This window comes from Diabrotica virgifera, chromosome 4 (genome assembly GCF_917563875.1).
Source record: "Diabrotica virgifera virgifera chromosome 4, PGI_DIABVI_V3a".
Taxonomy (NCBI): domain Eukaryota; kingdom Metazoa; phylum Arthropoda; class Insecta; order Coleoptera; family Chrysomelidae; genus Diabrotica; species Diabrotica virgifera.
Window position 1 is genome coordinate 46,142,178 of NC_065446.1, and position 19,858 is coordinate 46,162,035.

The window sequence follows — 19,858 nt, forward strand, 5'->3', positions numbered from 1 at the left end:
CAAGCATGTCAAAAAATTTATATTTTTCTTTACATCAAGAACTTCCTCCGCCACCTGAATACATATTTAAATATAACCTGCCAAAGCAAGATATTTCTACTATCGTCAGATTAAAAACTCGACACGGGAAATATGAGGCACATCTGCACAAATTAGGAATAATTAATTCATCAGTATGTTTTTGTGATAATGTTTCGATTAGAGATTTAAACCATATTTTCTTGGAATGCAAAATTAACGAGAAATATATAAATCAATTATATTACAATTTACGACAAACACAAGTTCATTTTCCAATTAGTATAGAATATCTACTAAGTTGCAATAAAATGGAAATATTTAAATTACTCATAAACTACTTGAAAGAAACAAATATAATCATTTAAGTGAAATACGTATAAATATAACAAAACTAATAAATTGAGGTAAAAATAAAATAAAAATCTGTGGCTAACGGACTCGCATCCAAGCCATTTTTTCACACACACACTCACACATAAAATAAAAAATATGTTCTGTAAAATAAATATATATATTTATCACTGAAGGTCCACGGGAAAAAGGTTGTTAAAATATTGTTTTTATTATTTCCGAGTTTTATGATAGTGATAAGCAAATCGAATTTGACCTGGTTCACTAAGTCAGACCTGTTCAGCAATTTGTCTCATAATTCTTATTTCTATACAAATAATACGATTTTAAAATGGTTTCTTATTTTATGATTATTATTTTGGTAGAGAATCAAGAGATTGAAGATATTAGAAAGAGAATGTTAAATAAAGTCATAGATTAACACAAGTCTTTCAGTTTAGTTCTTTAGCTTTAGTTTCTTTCATTTAGAAAATAATTCCATGTTATTCTCTGCCACCGATTTTTTATAAACATATTATATGAACAATCATTATATCATATGACAAACATACTCTAAAGTAATATTTCTTCTTACAAAATAAGAAATTCATTTTTATATATCTGTATACTTTTGATCACTCAACAAAATATAGTACAGTTAACAGAATATTTTATATATACAAACACTGTACTTTTTCTTTTCTCGTGGGCCTTCTATCATTATCCATTTACAATTTTTAACACCTAACAGTTTTTATTTATTAAAAAATTTACGTAAGTAATTCATTCTGCCTATAAGCTAAAACTCTTTTGCCTACTTTTTCCACATGCTGATCTAAGTTTATAATGAAATTTCTGAGCTGCAAAGAACCAGAAAAATTTTTCCCTAGACTCTGAATCTGCTTTTCGTCGATTTCTTCATAAATCTGTTTTGCTGTAATATGGTCTATACTTCCTAAATTATGTATTGAAAGTTCTATAGTAATGACCCACCATATGACGTACTTAATATGTACTACTTCGACACAAACACTAAAAAAGACAAAAAATATCAAATTGAGTAATCTTTAACAACCAAGACAATATTAAATTTATAAATTAAATTGGATTAAAGAATAATCGAATGGTTTATTTACATTGGCAAATGCCAGAAACCAATTGCTGTTTCTTTCGTAACTCATGAATTGTCAAACTAACATCTATAAATAATGTAAATTATTATTAAATTCTTATATGATAGGAGATATATACAATGGGAAAGCTATATCCAGGAGCTCTTCCATGACGAAAGACTCATGAGTGAAGTTTATACACGCCAGACATAGGGCTTTTCATCGATTTGTCATTTGTTTTGAGCTTCTGTCATGTGTCACATAAAATTAATATACCTACGTCATACGTCTTTGGTTTCAGGGCCGATTCTAGGGTTTTGAGCGCCCCGGGCAAAATAAAATTTGGCGCCCTTTCATACAAGAATATACCTACAAATTTTCGGCAAATATAAAAAAAATAGAAGGCAAGAAAATAAAAATTTCACTATAAAGAACTACAGTAGAACCCCGTAAATCCGAACCCCGCGAATCCGAACTTTCGGCAAATCCGAACCAACGGAAAGTGAAAAAAATTTAAAAATTCAAGACAAAAACTTAAAACATGTTTATTATACAGAGTAAAGCCAGAAAATTGGACAATGTAGGATTACTAGGACTTTGACATTTAAAATTTCTTAAAAATAAATATTATACTTTAATATATAGGTTTATAAAGTGTTTATAAAGGTTAACACAAACTTACTTTGGTTCTCTCGTAGATGCTCGTAGTCAACTTGAGTCCAAAAATATTGTCCACACTCTTGCGAGAACGTTTGGCTACTCAAAATCACAATGAAAGCTTTGAACTACTAGTTAAGGCTAACTTTCGGATAATCCGAACTTTTCGGAATCCGAACAGGCTGTCCCCCCAATTAGTTCGGATTTGCGGGGTTCTACTGTATGTGAAAATATATTTATTTAAAAAATAGTACAGTGGTTATTATTTATAACTGATCCAACATATGACATAGCATAAGGAAATTCAAACGACGAAGGGGCTAGATAGAAGATAAAGATAAATGCACATTGTCAATAAGCAGAAAAAATGTTAATAATGTTGTACAATACCAAAAAAGATGTTGATTGTGCGCAAGATATAGCTGCATCCCCAATGACCAAATTGAGGGAGTGGCATCCATATGGCATAAAAAAGCAGAACGATAGTCTTTGCAAACACGAGCTTGTACACCTTTATTTTATCCATTCGTGTTAGAGCCACTGTCATACCCTTGGCCTTACAATCATCTAAATCTAAATTCAATTAAAATCATTCATTAATTTTTTATTTATCTCATATAATGTGGGACTATGATTCGATACTCAGAACCAAACTATGGAAAGCAATGGAAGACATCGAAATCCACTAATATTAATAAGAGCAGTCTACAAGAATAAAACAGTAGCTATCCAAATGGATAATAGAATATGCAGTCCATTTAATCCAATACAGTGAAAACTGCTTAGATCTTTAGTAATATGCAGGATATTTCTAAATGGACACGCGCCAACTCGTAACTCTTAATGACAAACTTTTTTAAATCAAAATGTACACCGGCCAATTCGTAACCTTTAACTACCTGACCAACTCGCAACTTTATACAGGTGAATTCGAAACCATTGTTTAATTCTAATACGCCAGGTAGTTGCTGGGTTAAAAGGTAAGAAATAAATTTGAACAGTAACGGATTAAGCCAACACGGGGACACGGAGCATATAGATTATTATGTAAGCGAATGGTTCTTGGTTTGCTTAAAAACATGTTGTGTATTATATGTACCTATAAAAAAATAACAAAAATTGAAATCTCTTTTGATTGAAACAATATTACTTATATGTATAGACCAGGGCGGATCTGTAAAAAAACGTCTATTTGTGGATGTGCGAGGTGACATTCGAATTTTTGTAGATAAAGTTAGGTGACAACTTCAATAATAATAATTGACTTATGCTTCTTCTCAAATATGCCCGGAACATTAATAAAAAAATTAAAATATTTAAAAATTTCGAAAAACATTAATTTTTTTCTATATTCTTTGCTTATAACTTTAAAACGATTCATTTTGGAGCAAAGTTGTATAGAATTAAAATAAAGATAATTGAATTTTTTATGATATACGACTAGTTAAAAATGTCTTAAATTATTACCCTTTCTGAAAAATAGCAATAAATACAAAATAAGAGGGCAAAATAGGCCTCTTTTTATTCAGTGTTTTTCAACAACTTTGATTGCACTTAGAACCTTCGTAATTCGCATAGAAAATCCTTATAACATACTTAAATCGTCCACCAAATTTCATTAAAATCGACCTGATAGATTTTGCATACTCATTTTGCAATCTAAATTTTTTTTAAAAAGTTTAAATTTTTTAAAAGCTTTCTGAACAGAAAGTAGACCATTTAGAAGTTTGCTAATGTTTTCACATATAAAGAGGCTCTCTACCTATCTAATACACTTTACAGAATTAAAATCGGATTATCTAAGCGGCCTCAGCACTGTTTTAAAGTTATAAACAAGTTTTCGGCTTATAAACAATTACAGTGAGGACGTTTGAGTTGGAATAAATTCATTTTCTGGAGAATGGGCGTCTCTGGAGATAAATCCCGAAATAGGTCGATTTTTATTTTTAAATTCCAATTTTTTTGGTACACATATCATACTAGTGACGTCATCCATCTGGGCGTGATGACGCAATCGATGATTTTTTTAAATGAGAATAGGGGCCGTATGATAGCAGGCCGTATGATTCCGTCGGTATAACAGGTTGCCTTGCAATCAGATGCAGAACAGTACCATAAATATTTTCCACTTTTTAGCACTTTCTTTAATTGAAATTTAAAATTATTTACCATCAATAACTTACACCCACGTGCACTCATTACGAAATCTGTTATCTGTTACAAGAATTTCAGTCATTTTCACAAAATTTATTTGGATTTTCTCTAGTAACTCTTCCAAAAGACAATACATAAATGATGAATCCCTTTTACACCACCTTCAAAGAGAGTAATTTTTACAGGTACATACCTGGAATACCGGTATTAAATGATCAACATTACTTAAAAATGAAAGTTACTAATTCACCGGTAGTTAGTGGGTTATCGAAGAATTACCTGCGCGCCAGAGTTACGAGTTGGCCTGTAATTAGGATGGGGGCTTAAAATAGTTACGAATTCACCGAGACCCTTCTAAATAAGTGCGACAAAGTTTAAGGGCTGCATGAAAAAATAATGACAGTTTCCATAAACGTATGTCTGCAAATACTTCGTTTCCGAGATACAGGCTGTTAAAATTTTTCTTACAAACCGACGATTTATTTAGTGCTCTAAAACCGGTTGAGATGTGCAAATGAAATTTGATGGGTTTTAAGAGATAATTATTGCGTATTTCTTGACATAAAATTAAGAATTTTATATCTACCGTTTGGCGCGAATACGGGTAATGGTCTGAAATTTTTAAAGAAACAAAAAGTACGCCACTGAGATATTTCTAATAAAATATCATTTTGTAATTCTTCGTTCAATTTGTGATACAAAAATTGATCTTTCCTTTTTTCATGCAACGCGCCGTTTTTATGCAAAAAATAAAACATGATAACACGCCGGAGCGCCTGCCTTTGGATCGAAAAAATCCGAAAGGTTGTGGGTTCGAATCTCACCAGGGTCAGAAATTTTTCATTTATTATAAATTAATAAATGAATATAGTTTCTGTCCTTGTGGGATCGGTACTCACCGGAGGGACCGCAGACGTTCGGATACAATTAGCGTCTCTTTGCAAAGACAATGACGTCGACTTTGCAAAGTAACAAGACACTTACTCAACATGCACACTACACATGACACTAATGCTCATGTTGTGACTGGCTGAATGACATAAAGTCCATGCCATTAAAAAAAAGACAACATGCCGTTTTTATGAAATTAAAGTATTCGAAATAAGTTTCTATAATATATTCATATGAAAAAGAACTTGTCATTTCTAATTCGTTCATACTCAGTTTATTGACAGAAAAAATTGTCAAAAGAAGAAATACTTAAATCACTTTTAAATGAAAGAATAGGTAAATTTATTTACTAACAGGGACGAGAATAATTCTAAAAACCACTTCAAATGTTCAAAATTCTCTTCAAATGTTCAAAATTCTGTTTACCTCCTGAAAATGTGCAATTTAATATTATGTTTCCTACCATAAATTTTATATATTTTTTACGTCGATACCTACTTACCGAAATTTATATAACGTAAAAGTAAAAGAAATACCTAATTAATACCACAATACCACAAATTCTCAATATTTAACAGATCTTTCAGACATAATATACAAGTGCCAGTATTATAATATCCCTGACTATTCATAAATTTGATCTTTGTCAATTTTTTTAAGTATGTATGTATTACATTGTTACCATAAGTGATAGGTACGTGACAAAAATGTCCTTTTAAAAACTGAACAAACTTTTTAAATCGTAAGAAACATTTTTAATCTGCATTAATATTGTATGGCCGATAAAAATTCTTAGGTTGCATTACATTGATTAGAAAATTTTTGTTTTTGTCTATTATTCTTTTTTTGAGTTATTGATTCTGATCATAGCTAGCAATAGCTTTCTAATTATTAAAATTATTATTCAATCATGTCTTAGGAATAATGCTCAAAGTTACAAAAAAAAACAATGTAAAAAATATTTTATTTTTATATCAGCATCCCTCAAAATTTGGCGCCCCTCAAAGTTCGGCGCCCCGGGCGGTCGCCCGCCCCTTTATCTGGCGCTGTTTGGTTTGTATCATTAGTAGATACCAATAACGTGTGACGTAGATATATTAATAGTATGTTGCACATGGCAGAAGCTCGAAACAAATGACTGTGAATGAAAATCCCTATACATACAGACGACCAGCTGACTGACCCTTCAATCACTAAAAAGGAGATAGAAAAGGCAATATTAAATTCAAAAACAACTACTGGATGAAAGGGGAATTTCAGCACTACATAAAATATTTTATTTTATTTATGAAACTGGTTGCTATCCTCAACAGTGGTTACGCTCTACATTTATTCCCTTACCCAAGAAAGTCAATGTAAAAAAATGTGAAGATCACAAACTCATTAGTCTGATGAGTCACACTTTAAAGATATTCTTAAAATTATTACATCAAAGATTATACAAAAATGTGAATGGGACATCAGTGATTCTCAGTTCGGCTTTAGGAACAAGAGAAGCAATAATAGCAACACAGGTGCTGGTCCAAAATTGTTACAATCAGAGAAAGGACGTGTTCGTGTTCCTATGCTTTTTAGATTACGAAAAAGCGTTTGATCGTTTCCAATACCACAAGTTAATGTAGATCATCAAGAAACTTAATATAGAGATCAAAAATACATAAGATGCATTGAAAACTTGTACTGGTATCAAACGGCACAATTAAAAATAGACAATTATATATCCAAACCCATACATATAGGAAGCGGTGTTCGAGAGGGATGTGTGCTGTCCCCTCTTTTATTTAACATTTATTGGGAAGCCATATTTCAAGAGTCTTTTGAAGATGCAGTGATTGAAATCAAGATAAATGGAGTATTGATCAACAACATAAGATATGCTGATGATGGTGTCTTAATTTGTGACAACATGGTCGATCTTCAACATTGTCACTATTATCGGAGAATACAGTAAGCGAATGGGATTAGAGATTAATACCAAAAAGACCAAAGCATCTCCAGAAGCTTGTATGCACATGAAAACGCCACCATAACACTGTATACCAAGTCCATTGAAAGAGTGAGCAAATTTAAATTCCTGAGAATGTGGATTTTTTTAAGACTGGGCATAGGACAGGGAAGTAAACTGTCGCATTAAGCAAGCTCAATAAGCTTTCGTACAATTCAGGAAGGTACTGACCTGTTCACAGTTCGATCTTCAACTGAGACTAAGGTTTACTAAGTGCTACGTATGGTCGGTGCTGTTGTGTGGCGTAGAGGGCTGGACACTCAAAACGAGGGAAATAAACAGATTAGAAGCCTTAGAAATGTGTCTTTATCGCCGTACCCTAAATAAAGTCACAAATGTAGATGTCCTTTTAAAAGAATAAACCAAGCACGCCAACTTTTCGAAACCATCAAGAAAAGGAAACAGGCGTACCTGGGTCACATCATGCGAAACAAAAAATACCAGTTCCTTCAACTTATAATCGAGAGTAAAATTGAATTCAAGAGAGAAATTAGACGCAAGAAAATGTCCTGGCTCCGAAACATAAGGCAATGGACAGGGAATAACGACATACAATCTCTGATACACATTGCAAGAAACACAGAGTCAATGGAAATGTTATCGCTAACATCCATTAGTGGATTTACATCTGAAAAAGAAGAAGAAGAAAATGATAGGAGTCAAAAGTACTTGTTCTAACGAAAATTCGTTCTTAGAAGAAAAACATTAAATTTTAAATTAAATAAACAAATTTTGTTAACATCCGTTTTATTAAAGAATGATTATCCTTTATCGTTTATAAATAAGAAATTTTCAAGAATAGACTGAATGGAACAGAACAACTTATAACGGGAGAGGAATTAAATTTAACAGTTTAACAACATTCAAAAAAGCACATTGAGATCTATTTTGTCTAAAACTAAACCTAACAATGAACAAGAAAGAACGAAAAATTGTATTTATAAAATAAATTGTGAATGCGAACCTTTTTATTTAAGTGAAACAACAAGACCATTAAACGTTAGAATAAGTGAACATCAATCTTGACCAGTGATCAGTATCGCATTTAGACATCCTATAACCTTTTTAAACGAAATTTAAACGAAATTCTGTCAATTTAAACGAAATTCTTTTTCCAAAAAATAAGCAGACGTTAAAATGTCTTTACGAATATGTAACGTCCTGTAAATTTAAATTTTAAATAGGCTTAGATAATAAAATTAAAAACTGTAAAAATATCACACAAAATTGAAAAATGTATTCATTAATATATTATAACACCCTGTAAATTTAGATAATAAGTAGGCTTAGATATTAACTTAAAATTGTTATTGTAATACAATACAAAAAAAAACAAATAGTCTGGCTAATTGGCTATGTCAAAGCCATTAATAAATAAATAAACCTTTATAAATCTTAACTCTTTCTTCTAATTCCATATTATCACACAAATGTGCCATTTTTATCAAATTAATTAACTGATAACATGAATTTATGGAAAACGCCTTTCATAATGATTATTTTATTAACGATTATATGACGAATTAATATTAATTTGTAATAAAGATTTAATTTCGATAAGGAATTATAGTTCATAAAAATTGGCATTGCGAAAAACTCGAAAATTGAACTGGAAATAGCCAGTTTATTGGACTATAAACGTAAATTTAAAAATTTATAGTGTTAATTATTAGTAAATAGTTCTCATATGCAAAGATAAGGACGGAGAACTACTAACAGAGAAGCAAAAAATTATAGGATGGAATAATAGGATGGATTATTATGAGATGTAAAGAATACTTCGAAGAAAACCTAACTACAGACAATTAAAATGATCAAAAGAGACAATACAGGGTGTTTGGTAAAGAATGGGCCATAGCTTAGCCTTAGATTCCTGAGGTTAAAATAGGTCGATTTAAGCTAACTTACCTTAGTACAAAAGTTGATTATAACCGAAATACAGGGTGTCAAAGTTAAAATTTTATTTAATTTATTTTTGAATATTTCCTGACAGGCATAGGACAACAACACGAAATTTGGTAAGTGGTGCTAGTACTGTACACCCTACTAAATTATGTTAAACAAACGTTTCTGGCTACTACCAGAGGCGTACGACGGTGGAACGTGAATGGTTGACCCTTCCCAAATTCTACGCCACTCACGGAATTTCTACTTTAGTGCAATTTTTTGATTCTCCAATACTTTCTATGTAAATAACATACTCTTCATTCGTAACGATAAAGCCATTAGTTTTCGAGATATTTGAAGCTAAAACGAAGGAGCATAATACATTAATCAAAATAGGTGTGCCTTTTCATTTTTAACTTCAAATATCTCGAAAACTAATGACTTTATCGTTACGAATGAAGAGTATATTATTTGCATAGAAAGTATTGGAAAATCTAAAAATTATGTTAAAATAGCAGTTTCATCAGTGGCGTAGAATTTGGGAAGGGTTAACCATTCACTTTCCCCTGTCGTACGCCTCTGGTATTAACCACAAACGAGTATTTAACATAATTTAGTAGGGTGTACAGTACCTACACTTTCTGCCAAGTACCATAAGGATATCTCAAATAGTTTTATAGTACCGGGCACACAACTTTCTTAAAGTTTTAAGTAAAGAATACATTATTAAAAAAAAATACTTTAAAATAATTTGACATATCCGTGTGATACTTGGCAGAAAGTGTAGGCATGATACACCCTACTCAATTATGTTAAATAATCGTTTCTGGCTGCTACCAGAGGCGTACGACAGGGGAAAGTGAATGGTTGACCTTTCCCAAATTCTTCGCCACTGCTGAAACTGCTATTTTAGCATAATTTTTAGATTCTCCAATACTTTCTATGCAAATAATATACTCTTCATTCGTAACGATAGTAACGATAAAGTCATTAGTTTTCGAGATATTTGAAGTTAAAAATGAAAAGGCACACTTATTTTGATTACTGTATTATGCCCCATCGTTTTTAGCTTCAAATATCTCGAAAACTAATAGCTTAATCGTTACGAATGAAGAGTATGTTTTTTACATAGAAAGTATTGGAGAATCAAAAAATTGCTCTAAAATACCAATTCCGCCAGTGGCGTAGAATTTGGGAAGGGTCAACCATTCACGTTCCCGCATCGTACGCCTCTGGTAGTAGCCAGAAACGTTTGTTTAACATAATTTAGTAGATTGTACAATACCAGCACCACTTACCAAATTTCGTGTTGTTGTCCCATGCCTATCAGGAAATATTCAAAAATAAATAAAATAAAAGTTTAACATTGACACCCTGTATTTCGGTTATTATCAACTTTTGTACTAAGGTAAGTTAGCTTAAATCAACCTATTTTAACCTCAGGAACCTAAGGTTAAGCTATGACCCATTCTTTACCAAACACCCTGTATACAATACGGCAGAGCAGCACATTGGAAGTAAAAAAATGACAAAAATCGTGTAACTTTTATACAGTATGTCCCTGTAAGTTGTATCCATATAGAAAACTTTTTTTATTATTAACTTTACGAAAAAAAGTTATTCTTCATAAAAAGCTCTGCATGGTCCAAAACCTAAGATTTAACCATCAAATATCAAATGTTTTGAATATTATACGAGGTATGTCAAAAAGTTTGAATTTCACCAGCTTTATTTTTCACAATATTGAGAATTGCTATCATGAAAAGTTGTTTGGAATTAAAAACTATATTCTAATATGCAATTACATCTTGCAATTTTTTTTTTTGAAAAATTATGGGTAACTAATATTTTTTCAGTTATTTCAATTTCGATAACTCTTTTATTATTAATTTTACGAAAAAAGTGATTCTTAATAAAAAGTTCTGGATGGTCTAACAACCATCTTATATCAAATTTTATCAATTTTATACGAGGTATGTCAAAAAATATAAATTTAGATCAAAAGTAAAGTATTTTTCTAGTTCAGAATCTTTCAATTAGAAGGATATAATTACATACTGAAACATAGTTTTTAATTCTAAATAACTTTTCATAATAACAATTTTCGATATTGTGAAAAATAAACGTATTTTACTCTTGAACGAAATTCATATTTTGACATACCTCGTATAAAATTGATAAAATTTGATATAAGATGGTTGTATTTTATGTTTTAGATCATGCAGAACTTTTTATTAAGAATCACTTTTTTCGTAAAATTAATTATAAAAGAGTTATCTGAATTGAAATAACTGAAAATAATGTTAATCCATAATTTTTCAAAAAAAAAAAATTTCAATTAGAAGGATGTAATTACATATTAGAATATAGTTCATCTTTTCATAATAGGGATTTTCAATATTGTGAAAAATAAAGCTACTTTACTCTTGAGTGAAATTCAAACTTTTTGACATACCGCGTATAATATTTAAAAAATTTGATATTTGATGGTTAAATCTTAGGTTTTTGACCATGCAGAGCTTTTTATGAAGAATAACTTTTTTTCGTAAAGTTAATAATAAAAAAGTTTTCCATTTGGATACAACTTACAGGGACATACTGTATATTTATTCATTTGCGACAAAATGCAAAAATTGCATACGAAAGTTGTACTCTTCACCTTTAATACACATTTGATTTTCGTCGATAGGACTCTGATCAAAAGATATCGAATTTTACCATCGAGTTGATACAAATTTTATTTAAAAAAATGATTTCGAGTCGCTTCAAGCGTTGTTTCTGAGAGAACGGTTTATTCTACACAAAAGTCTAAATATTTTTGTTCAAAATAATTATCTCAACTAAATTTTTTGTTTGAGTTTGGTGCACAGATAACTAAAAAACAAAAGTAAATAAATTGCGCGTCAGAGAAAACGGGCACCCCACAAAATGGGCCATTTTTGATGTCTCATATTCCCTAAACCTGTTGTCCGATTTAAGTGATTTTTTTAATATGTTATAGCCTTATTCTTTAGTAATATCGTTGTAATAATAATATTGTTGCTAAACAATTAAAATTGTCCTTGTATACCGGGTGTACCAATCAAAATGTTTTTTCAAAGTTCAAACACACTGTGAAATATTCTAGATGTATAAAATACTGAAATTAAAACCCAACTTTAGCCTCAGGTTTTCTTAACATTCTGTTTTTGAAGTTATACTTCTTTAGGCGCGTTGGGAGTAAATTTATATGTGCGCGAAATCATCAAAATCTTGGTCCCCGGCGCAGCTTAAACGTTATACGTCCTCTGATTGGGTAATTACAATGATCTGTCAACAATTGTTCAATATATCGGTTATTTTATTAATACGTCAATGGTTATGGGTAAACAAATTGTATGTAGTACATTAGTTTTTATTGTTGTGAGGACAGACATAAAAAGCAAGTTTATAATTGTAGTGACTTTTTAAATAGTTTTTAAAAGCAACAGGTACGCAATTTTAAATGTTTCAGTATTAGTATTGTAATAAAAGATTAGGACCTACATACCTATTTGGAAAATGTAGGTACCTAGCTAGTAGGCAATGCTTTGATTTACATAATTTGATTACCAATACAATTTCTACCAATCTTCATATCTAATAAATTGCTTTTTTTAGGCTATATTTTGTTGTATTTTAATATTTTAATTCCGCAAGAATCAAACTTATTTAATTAAACTAAGAGAATAAGCAACTGTCAAAAAAGTTTAAAACGTTTAGTTGCTATAAATATCTTCCCACATTATTCAAATGTCTCGCTAGCTAAGTTCTACGTGCGGTGAGTTCAAAATCTAACAACCTTATAGACGCAGATTCAATTCCCAATGCAAATTTTTATTTTTTTAATTTTTTTTTATACATTTTATGATTGTAAGTATATTACTATATTTTTTTTTTTCAGAAAATACGTATTTAGTTAAAATTTTTGTCAACAATTATTGTTCAGAAATCATTTCTTTGTTTAATTTTTCAATGTGTTTGCGTGTGTTTTATTCTATTATTTTTTTAATTTTTGGTATTGTTATAATAAAAATTTCGGATTGTCGATCGAATAGCTCAGTGCGACTAGCGGCTGACCCGCACTTCACTTCGCCGTGAGGTACGAGAGTTCAAGCCCAGCCCAGGCCATCGGAAAACAAAAAGGCTAACGCGTCAGTATAAAATTCTAAATATGAATCTGGCGCTTAGACCTGAATATGCGGGCATCTGATCGACCTATGAGGGAGCAGTACGGTAAGGGATATAAGGGCTTGCGGCTCGGTGATACTTCCCCATAGATCCCTACCGAAGGGCGTTGACGCCTATGAACGGTGTATATACATACATAATAAAATTTTTTATAAAGTAGTGAGTATTAAAATTAGTTTAATATTTAAATAAAATATAAATAAAATGTTTAAAGTATATTGATTTCGTTGAAATCATATAATAGAAGTATAACTTCTTACGTGCGTAAAAAGTACACACACACATTCTTTTTTTTATTCATTCACTTATGTTGGATAATAAAAAAGTTAGGTAACTCAACAACTAGCCATGTTCATCAGTACAGGGTGTTTCTAGATATGTGCGACAAACTTTAAGGGGTAATTCTGCATAAAAAAATGACCGTTTGCTTTATAAACATATGTGAGCAAATCCTTCGTTTTCGAGATACAGGATGTTGATTTTTTTCCTATAAACTGACGATTCATTTATTGCTCTAAAACCGGTTGAGGTATGCAATTTAAATTTGGTAGGTTTTAAGAGGAAGTTATTGCACATTTTTTGACATACAATTATTAAGAATTTTATATTCACCATTGGCGTGCATACGGATATGTATGTGTAGGTCTTTGGATATTTCTTTATTCGTCGTCGTCTTCTATTAGATCTACACGTCTTCGTCTTAAGTAATACGTTTATAGTGAATTTGTGAATATGTTTATTGATAACACTTACAAAACAAGGGTAGCTTTTGTTACTAGGCACAAACACGTCTTACTGCTGCTGATGGTAATATTCGACTCTCGTCTCCCGTTCCCGTCTCGCGCCTTCATCTTGCCGAACGATATGAGCGCATATGTGGGGCATGGATATATACACATATAAACTTAAATTAATATTTTGATTTATTGTAAAATATCTACATATGTATGTACTACCAGTATGCACACCATTGGTGAATATAAAATTCTTATTGTATATCAAAAAATACGCAATACTCGTATTAATCTTAAAATCTACCAAATTTAATTTGTATATATCAACTGGTTTTAGAACAATAAATAAATCGTCAGTTTGTAAGAAACAATTTAACATCCCCTATCTCGGAAACGAAGCATTTGCGGACATATTTTTATAAAACAAACGGTTATTATTTTTTCATGTAGAATTACTCCTTAAGATTTGTCGCACATATTTAGAAACACCCTGTACTAAGGAACATGGATAGTTGTTAAAATACCTAACTTTTTTATTATCCAACGTAACCGAATGATTAAAAAAACAGAATGTTAAAAAAACCTGAGGCTACCGTTGGATTTTAATTTTAGTACCTATTGTATAAATGCTAGAATATTCTACAGGGTGTGGTGAACTTTGAGAAACAAACACAGTTTGATTGGTACACCCGGTATACAATGACAATTTACCTGTTTAGCAACAATATTATTACAGCGATAAGACTAAATATTATTACAGCGATAAGAATAAGGCTATAATATATTAAAAAATCACTTAAATCGGACAACAGGTTTAGGAAATTCGAGACATTAGAAAATGACCCATTTTGTGGGGTGCTCGTTTCTCTGACGCGCAGTGTATTTCAGAACAACGAGAAAGTAAATATTTTATTAGGTAATCAATATTGTGTCTAACATATAACTGTTTTGAGGTGTATCCATAAAGAAAATAGCATCCCCATAACACGATGTATACTAATACTCTGGGCTAATTAGCAAAATACAAGGAGAAGTTATTTACTAGCAATTTTATTGCTGGAATCGAATCTTAAGATTCTATATATTAATAATAGGTTATGGAAAGTCCGCAGATAGTGTGCTACATTTTTTATAAACAAAATGGCGACACCAAATCGTGTTATTTTCAATTATTGCTCTATAACTCCAAAGATTTTAACTTTACACCAAAAACAGCCAAACATTTGTATTTTCTCTACATAGAGAAATGTTTTTCCCGATTTACTTAGACGAAAATTTTCCTCGGAAAATGCGGGGTTTTACAACAATATCTTTAATTTTTAACTAAAATTTTAGGGAAGTAGTTTTTTATTAATAATTAAATAATTTGGTGACATAAAAGAACTTTTGGTATAAATTATATTTCCAGAAGCCGACGGAAAGTGAATGAACAGTTTAGCAAAAATTAAATTGTTAATTAACAATTTACGGTCGCTATAATAACCATACTAATTATGATACATAAGAATAAATATGATTTTTGTAAAAAAAAGCACTATACCTATCTAATGTACTTTAGAGAATAGAAATTGGGCTATTTAGGCGGCCTCAGGAATATTTTAAAATTATAAACAATTTTTTTGATTATACAGTGTGACCCATTTAGATTGGAAACACCTCTATAAAATTTGAAGTTGTTAACCGATTTTAACCAAATTTTTTTTAATGTCATGTAATAAAAGGTCTATTGCGGGACAAAATATGAAATATTTAGTTAAATTTTCAGGGCATTCTACGATACTTTTTCTTCGTCGAAAATGGGAAATTTGTATTAGCGATTTTTTTATTAAAAAAATTTCTACGCCACTGGATTTAGAGTGGCTTCAAATAGCTATGACAAAAATTTCATTAAAATATATTTATTAATAACGAAGTTATGACAACTTAAAATTTTAAAACTCACTAAGCTATGAGTCAAAAAAGAACACACCTGTATCACACTCCTGTGAACAGAACCTGTATCAACAGATAACCATAAAACTAATTATTTTTCAAATAATTTTAATAATAAACCACTACTAGACAAAAAAATGTTTAAAATAAATTTAAAATGAAATTTTTGTCATAGCTATTTGAAGCCACTCTAAATCCAGTGGCGTAGAAATTTTTTTAATAAAAAAATCGCTAATACAAATTCTCTATTTTCGACGAAGAAAAAGTATCCTGTTAATTATTAATATTAAAATTATTTGAAAAATTAATAGTTTTATGGTTATCTGTTGATACAGGATGTTCTTTTTTGACTCGTAGCTTAGTGAGTTTTAAAATTTTAAGTTGTCATAACTTCATTATTAATAAATATATTTTAATGAAATTTTTGTCATAGCTATTTGAAGCCACTCTAAATCCAGTGGGATAGATTTTTTTTAATAAAAAAATCGCTAATACAAATTCTCCATTTTCGACGAAGAAAAAGTATCGTAGAATGCCCTGAAAATTTAACTAAACATTTCATATTTTGTCCCGCAATAGACCTTTATTACATGACATTAAAAAAAATTTGGTTAAAATCGGTTAACAACTTCAAATTTTATAGAGGTGTTTCCAATCTAAATGGGTCACACTGTATACAAATAGAATATCTCGGCAACTAGTAAATTAAATCATGAAAACGGTATTGGAAAGAACGCGACAAGACGCTTCTTTTAAAAGAAAAAACATTTAATTGCGATCAGTGGTTCCTGAGATACAACCGGTCAAAGATGACCAGCATGTACGGCGAAGATATAAACAATAGGATGGTAACTTTCGAATCATCACCTTTTTATTTCGGTCCTCTTTCTCCACACAAATTTTCATATTTTCATAGACTCATATCATATATTATAATAATAAAATATATGTATTACGAGTGAAAAATACCAAAATTCCAATCAAAAATTAGGATCGAGGAAATGGAATCTCAAAGTTCAAAATCGGTATACTAAAAAAATGCATTTTCTCGGCTTCATATGAAGCAATTTTCTTAATTTCTTTTATAACAAAGATTTATAATTTGTTTAAACAAAGATTGTTTAAATAATTATACAGCTTTCAAAGGAGAATATTTGTATTTTAAATAGGAAAATAAGGAAATAGCTTCAGAACAACATTGTATTTTAAACGTTAAAAGGTACACTTGTGGTAAGTTTGTCATAAAAAAAGTCTACAACTGGAAAAAATAAGTAGTTTTATTTTCTTATGAATAAATTAATTTATTATAACGAAACAAAAGCAACTTTGACATTTAATAATGCGTTAGTTAGATGGCTCTACTCGAGTTACTTGGGAACAAAAAAAATGAAGAAAATTGCTCCATGGGAAGCCGAGATAATGCATGTTTTTAACGTAAAACGATTTTGAACTTTGAGATTCCAATTTCTCCAACCTAATTTTTGATTGGAATTTTTGTTTTTTTTTTTGGTATTTTTCACTCGTAATACCGATAGTTTTTATTATAATGTATGTTATGAGTCTTTTAAAGATATGAAAATTTGTGTGGAGAAACAGAGCCGAAATAAAAAGGCAATGGTTCAAAAATTATCATCCTATTATTTATATCTTCGCCGTACATGCCGGTCAACTTTGACCGGTTGTGTCTCGGGAACCACTTATCGCAATTACACATTTTTTCTTTCAAAAGAAGCGTCCTGTCGCGTTTTTCCAATACTGTTTTCATAATTTAATTTAACAGTTGCCGAGATATTCTATTTGTTTATAAGCAAAAAAATTGTTTATATTTTTAAAATATTCCTGAGGCCGTCTAAACGGTCCAATTTCAATTATGTAAAGTGCATTAGATATTTATAGTCTAAGAGCTGGGAGCGGATTTTGTGCGTGATAAGTAATATGGAAAAACTATACGGGGATATGTTGAATTAGTTGTGTACATGACTTTCCCCAACGGCCGGAAACCAGAGTGGGGGACAAGGGTAGTTATAAGGAAAGTCGCGGTTTTTATTATTTTTTTTGTGACGCTCATGATCGAGATTGTGCAGCAAAATTTGGGAATAAGTAGGTCATGACGTAACTAAGTAAAATCTCCAGGGGTGGAACGCTGCGTGTCTGACAAAGGGGTGGGGCAGGGGTGAATATAAAAAATATAAGGGTTTTTTTTGCGACGTTCGTGATTGAGATAGTGCACCAAAATTTGGGAATAAGTAGACAATAACTAAGTAAAATTCCCAGAGGCGGAACCAGAGTGGGGACGAGAGTAGTTATAAGGGGTAAAAGTCGCGGTTATTATTTTTTTCGCTCATGATGGAGATAGTGCACCAAAATTTTGGAGTAAGTAGGTCATGACGTAACTAAGTAAAATACCCAGGGGCGGAATGCTGCTTGGGGTACAAAGGGGTGGTAGGCAGGGGTAAGTATAAAATATACGGGGTTTTTTTGCCGTTCGTGATTGAGATAGTGCACCAAAATTTGGGAATAAGTAGATCATGACATTACTAAGTAAAATCTCCAGGGGCAGAACGTTGCGTGGGGGACAAATGTTGTGCAGCGTCACAAAAACACTAATACAAACTGCGACTTTGGCTCCTTAAAACTACCCTCATCCCCAACTCTGGTTTCCGCTTCTGGAGATTTTGCTTAGTTACGTCATGATCTACTTACTCCCAAATTTTGGTTCACTATCTCGATCACGAACGTCGCAAAAAAACCCTTATATTTTTTCTATTCACCCCTAACCCACCCCTTTGGCGGCCACGCAGCGTTCCACCCCTGGAGATTTTACTTAGTTACTTCATGACCTACTTATTCCCAAATTTTGGTGCACTATCTCGATCATGAGCGTCACAAAAAAATAATAAAAACCGCGACTTTGACCCCTTATAACTACCCTCATCCCCCACTCTGATTTCCGGCTCTGGGGATTTTACATAGTTATGTCATGGTCTACTTATTCTCAAATTTTGGTGCACTATCTCAATCACGAACTTCGCAAGAAACCCTTATATTTTTTATATTAACCCCTGCCCTACCCCTTTGGCGGCCACGCAGCGTTCCACCCCTGGAGATTTTACTTAGTTACTTCATGACCTACTTATTCCCAAATGTTGGTGCACTATCTCGATCATGAGCGTCACAAAAAAAATAATAAAAACCGCGACTTTGACCCCTTATAACTACCCTCATCCCCACTCTGGTTTCTGGCTCTGGGGATTTTACTTAGTTATGTCATGGTCTACTTATTCCCAAATTTTGGTGCACTCAATCACGTACGTCGCAAAAATCCCCTTACATTTTTTATATTCACCCATACCCCTTTGTCGGCCACGCACCGTTCCACCTCTGAAGATTTTGCTTAGTTACGTCATGTCATACTTATTCCCAAATTTTGGTGCACTATCCCGATCTTGAGCTTCACAAAAATAATAATAAAAACCGCGACTTTGACCCCTTATAACTACCCTCGTCCCCCACTCTGGTTTCCGGCTCTGGGGATTTTACGGGGATTTTACATAGTTATGTCATGGTCTATATATTCCCAAATTTTGGTGCACTATCTCAATCACGAACGTCGCAAAAAACCCCTTATATTTTTTTATATTCACCCCTGCCTCACCCCTTTGTATCTCGATCATGAGCGTCACAAAAAAATAATAAAAACCGCGACTTTGACCCCTTATAACTACCCTCGTCCCCCACTCTGGTTTCCGGCCGTTGGGGAAAGTCATGTACACAACTAATTCAACATATCCCCGTATAGTTTTTCCATATTACTTATCACACACAAAATCCGCTTCTATTTCTCCGACTAGTATAAAGCCTTTTTATACAAAAATCATATTTATTCTTATGTTTATTATGGTTATTATAACGGCCTTAAATTGTTG

General features: G+C 31.6%; 1 protein-coding gene across 2 annotated transcripts in view; it reads right to left on the reverse strand.

Annotated features, from left to right (window-relative positions):
- Nucleotides 1-513: 513 nt before the first annotated feature.
- Nucleotides 514-19,858, reverse strand: part of LOC126883017 (uncharacterized) — a 94,281-nt gene continuing 74,936 nt past the window's right edge. For both annotated transcript variants that reach the window (XM_050648186.1, XM_050648187.1), the window contains one exon: nt 514-1,383. In XM_050648186.1, the coding sequence (XP_050504143.1) occupies nt 1,122-1,383 (262 nt within the window). In that variant the 3' untranslated portion in view covers nt 514-1,121. The remainder of the gene's footprint in view (nt 1,384-19,858) is intronic.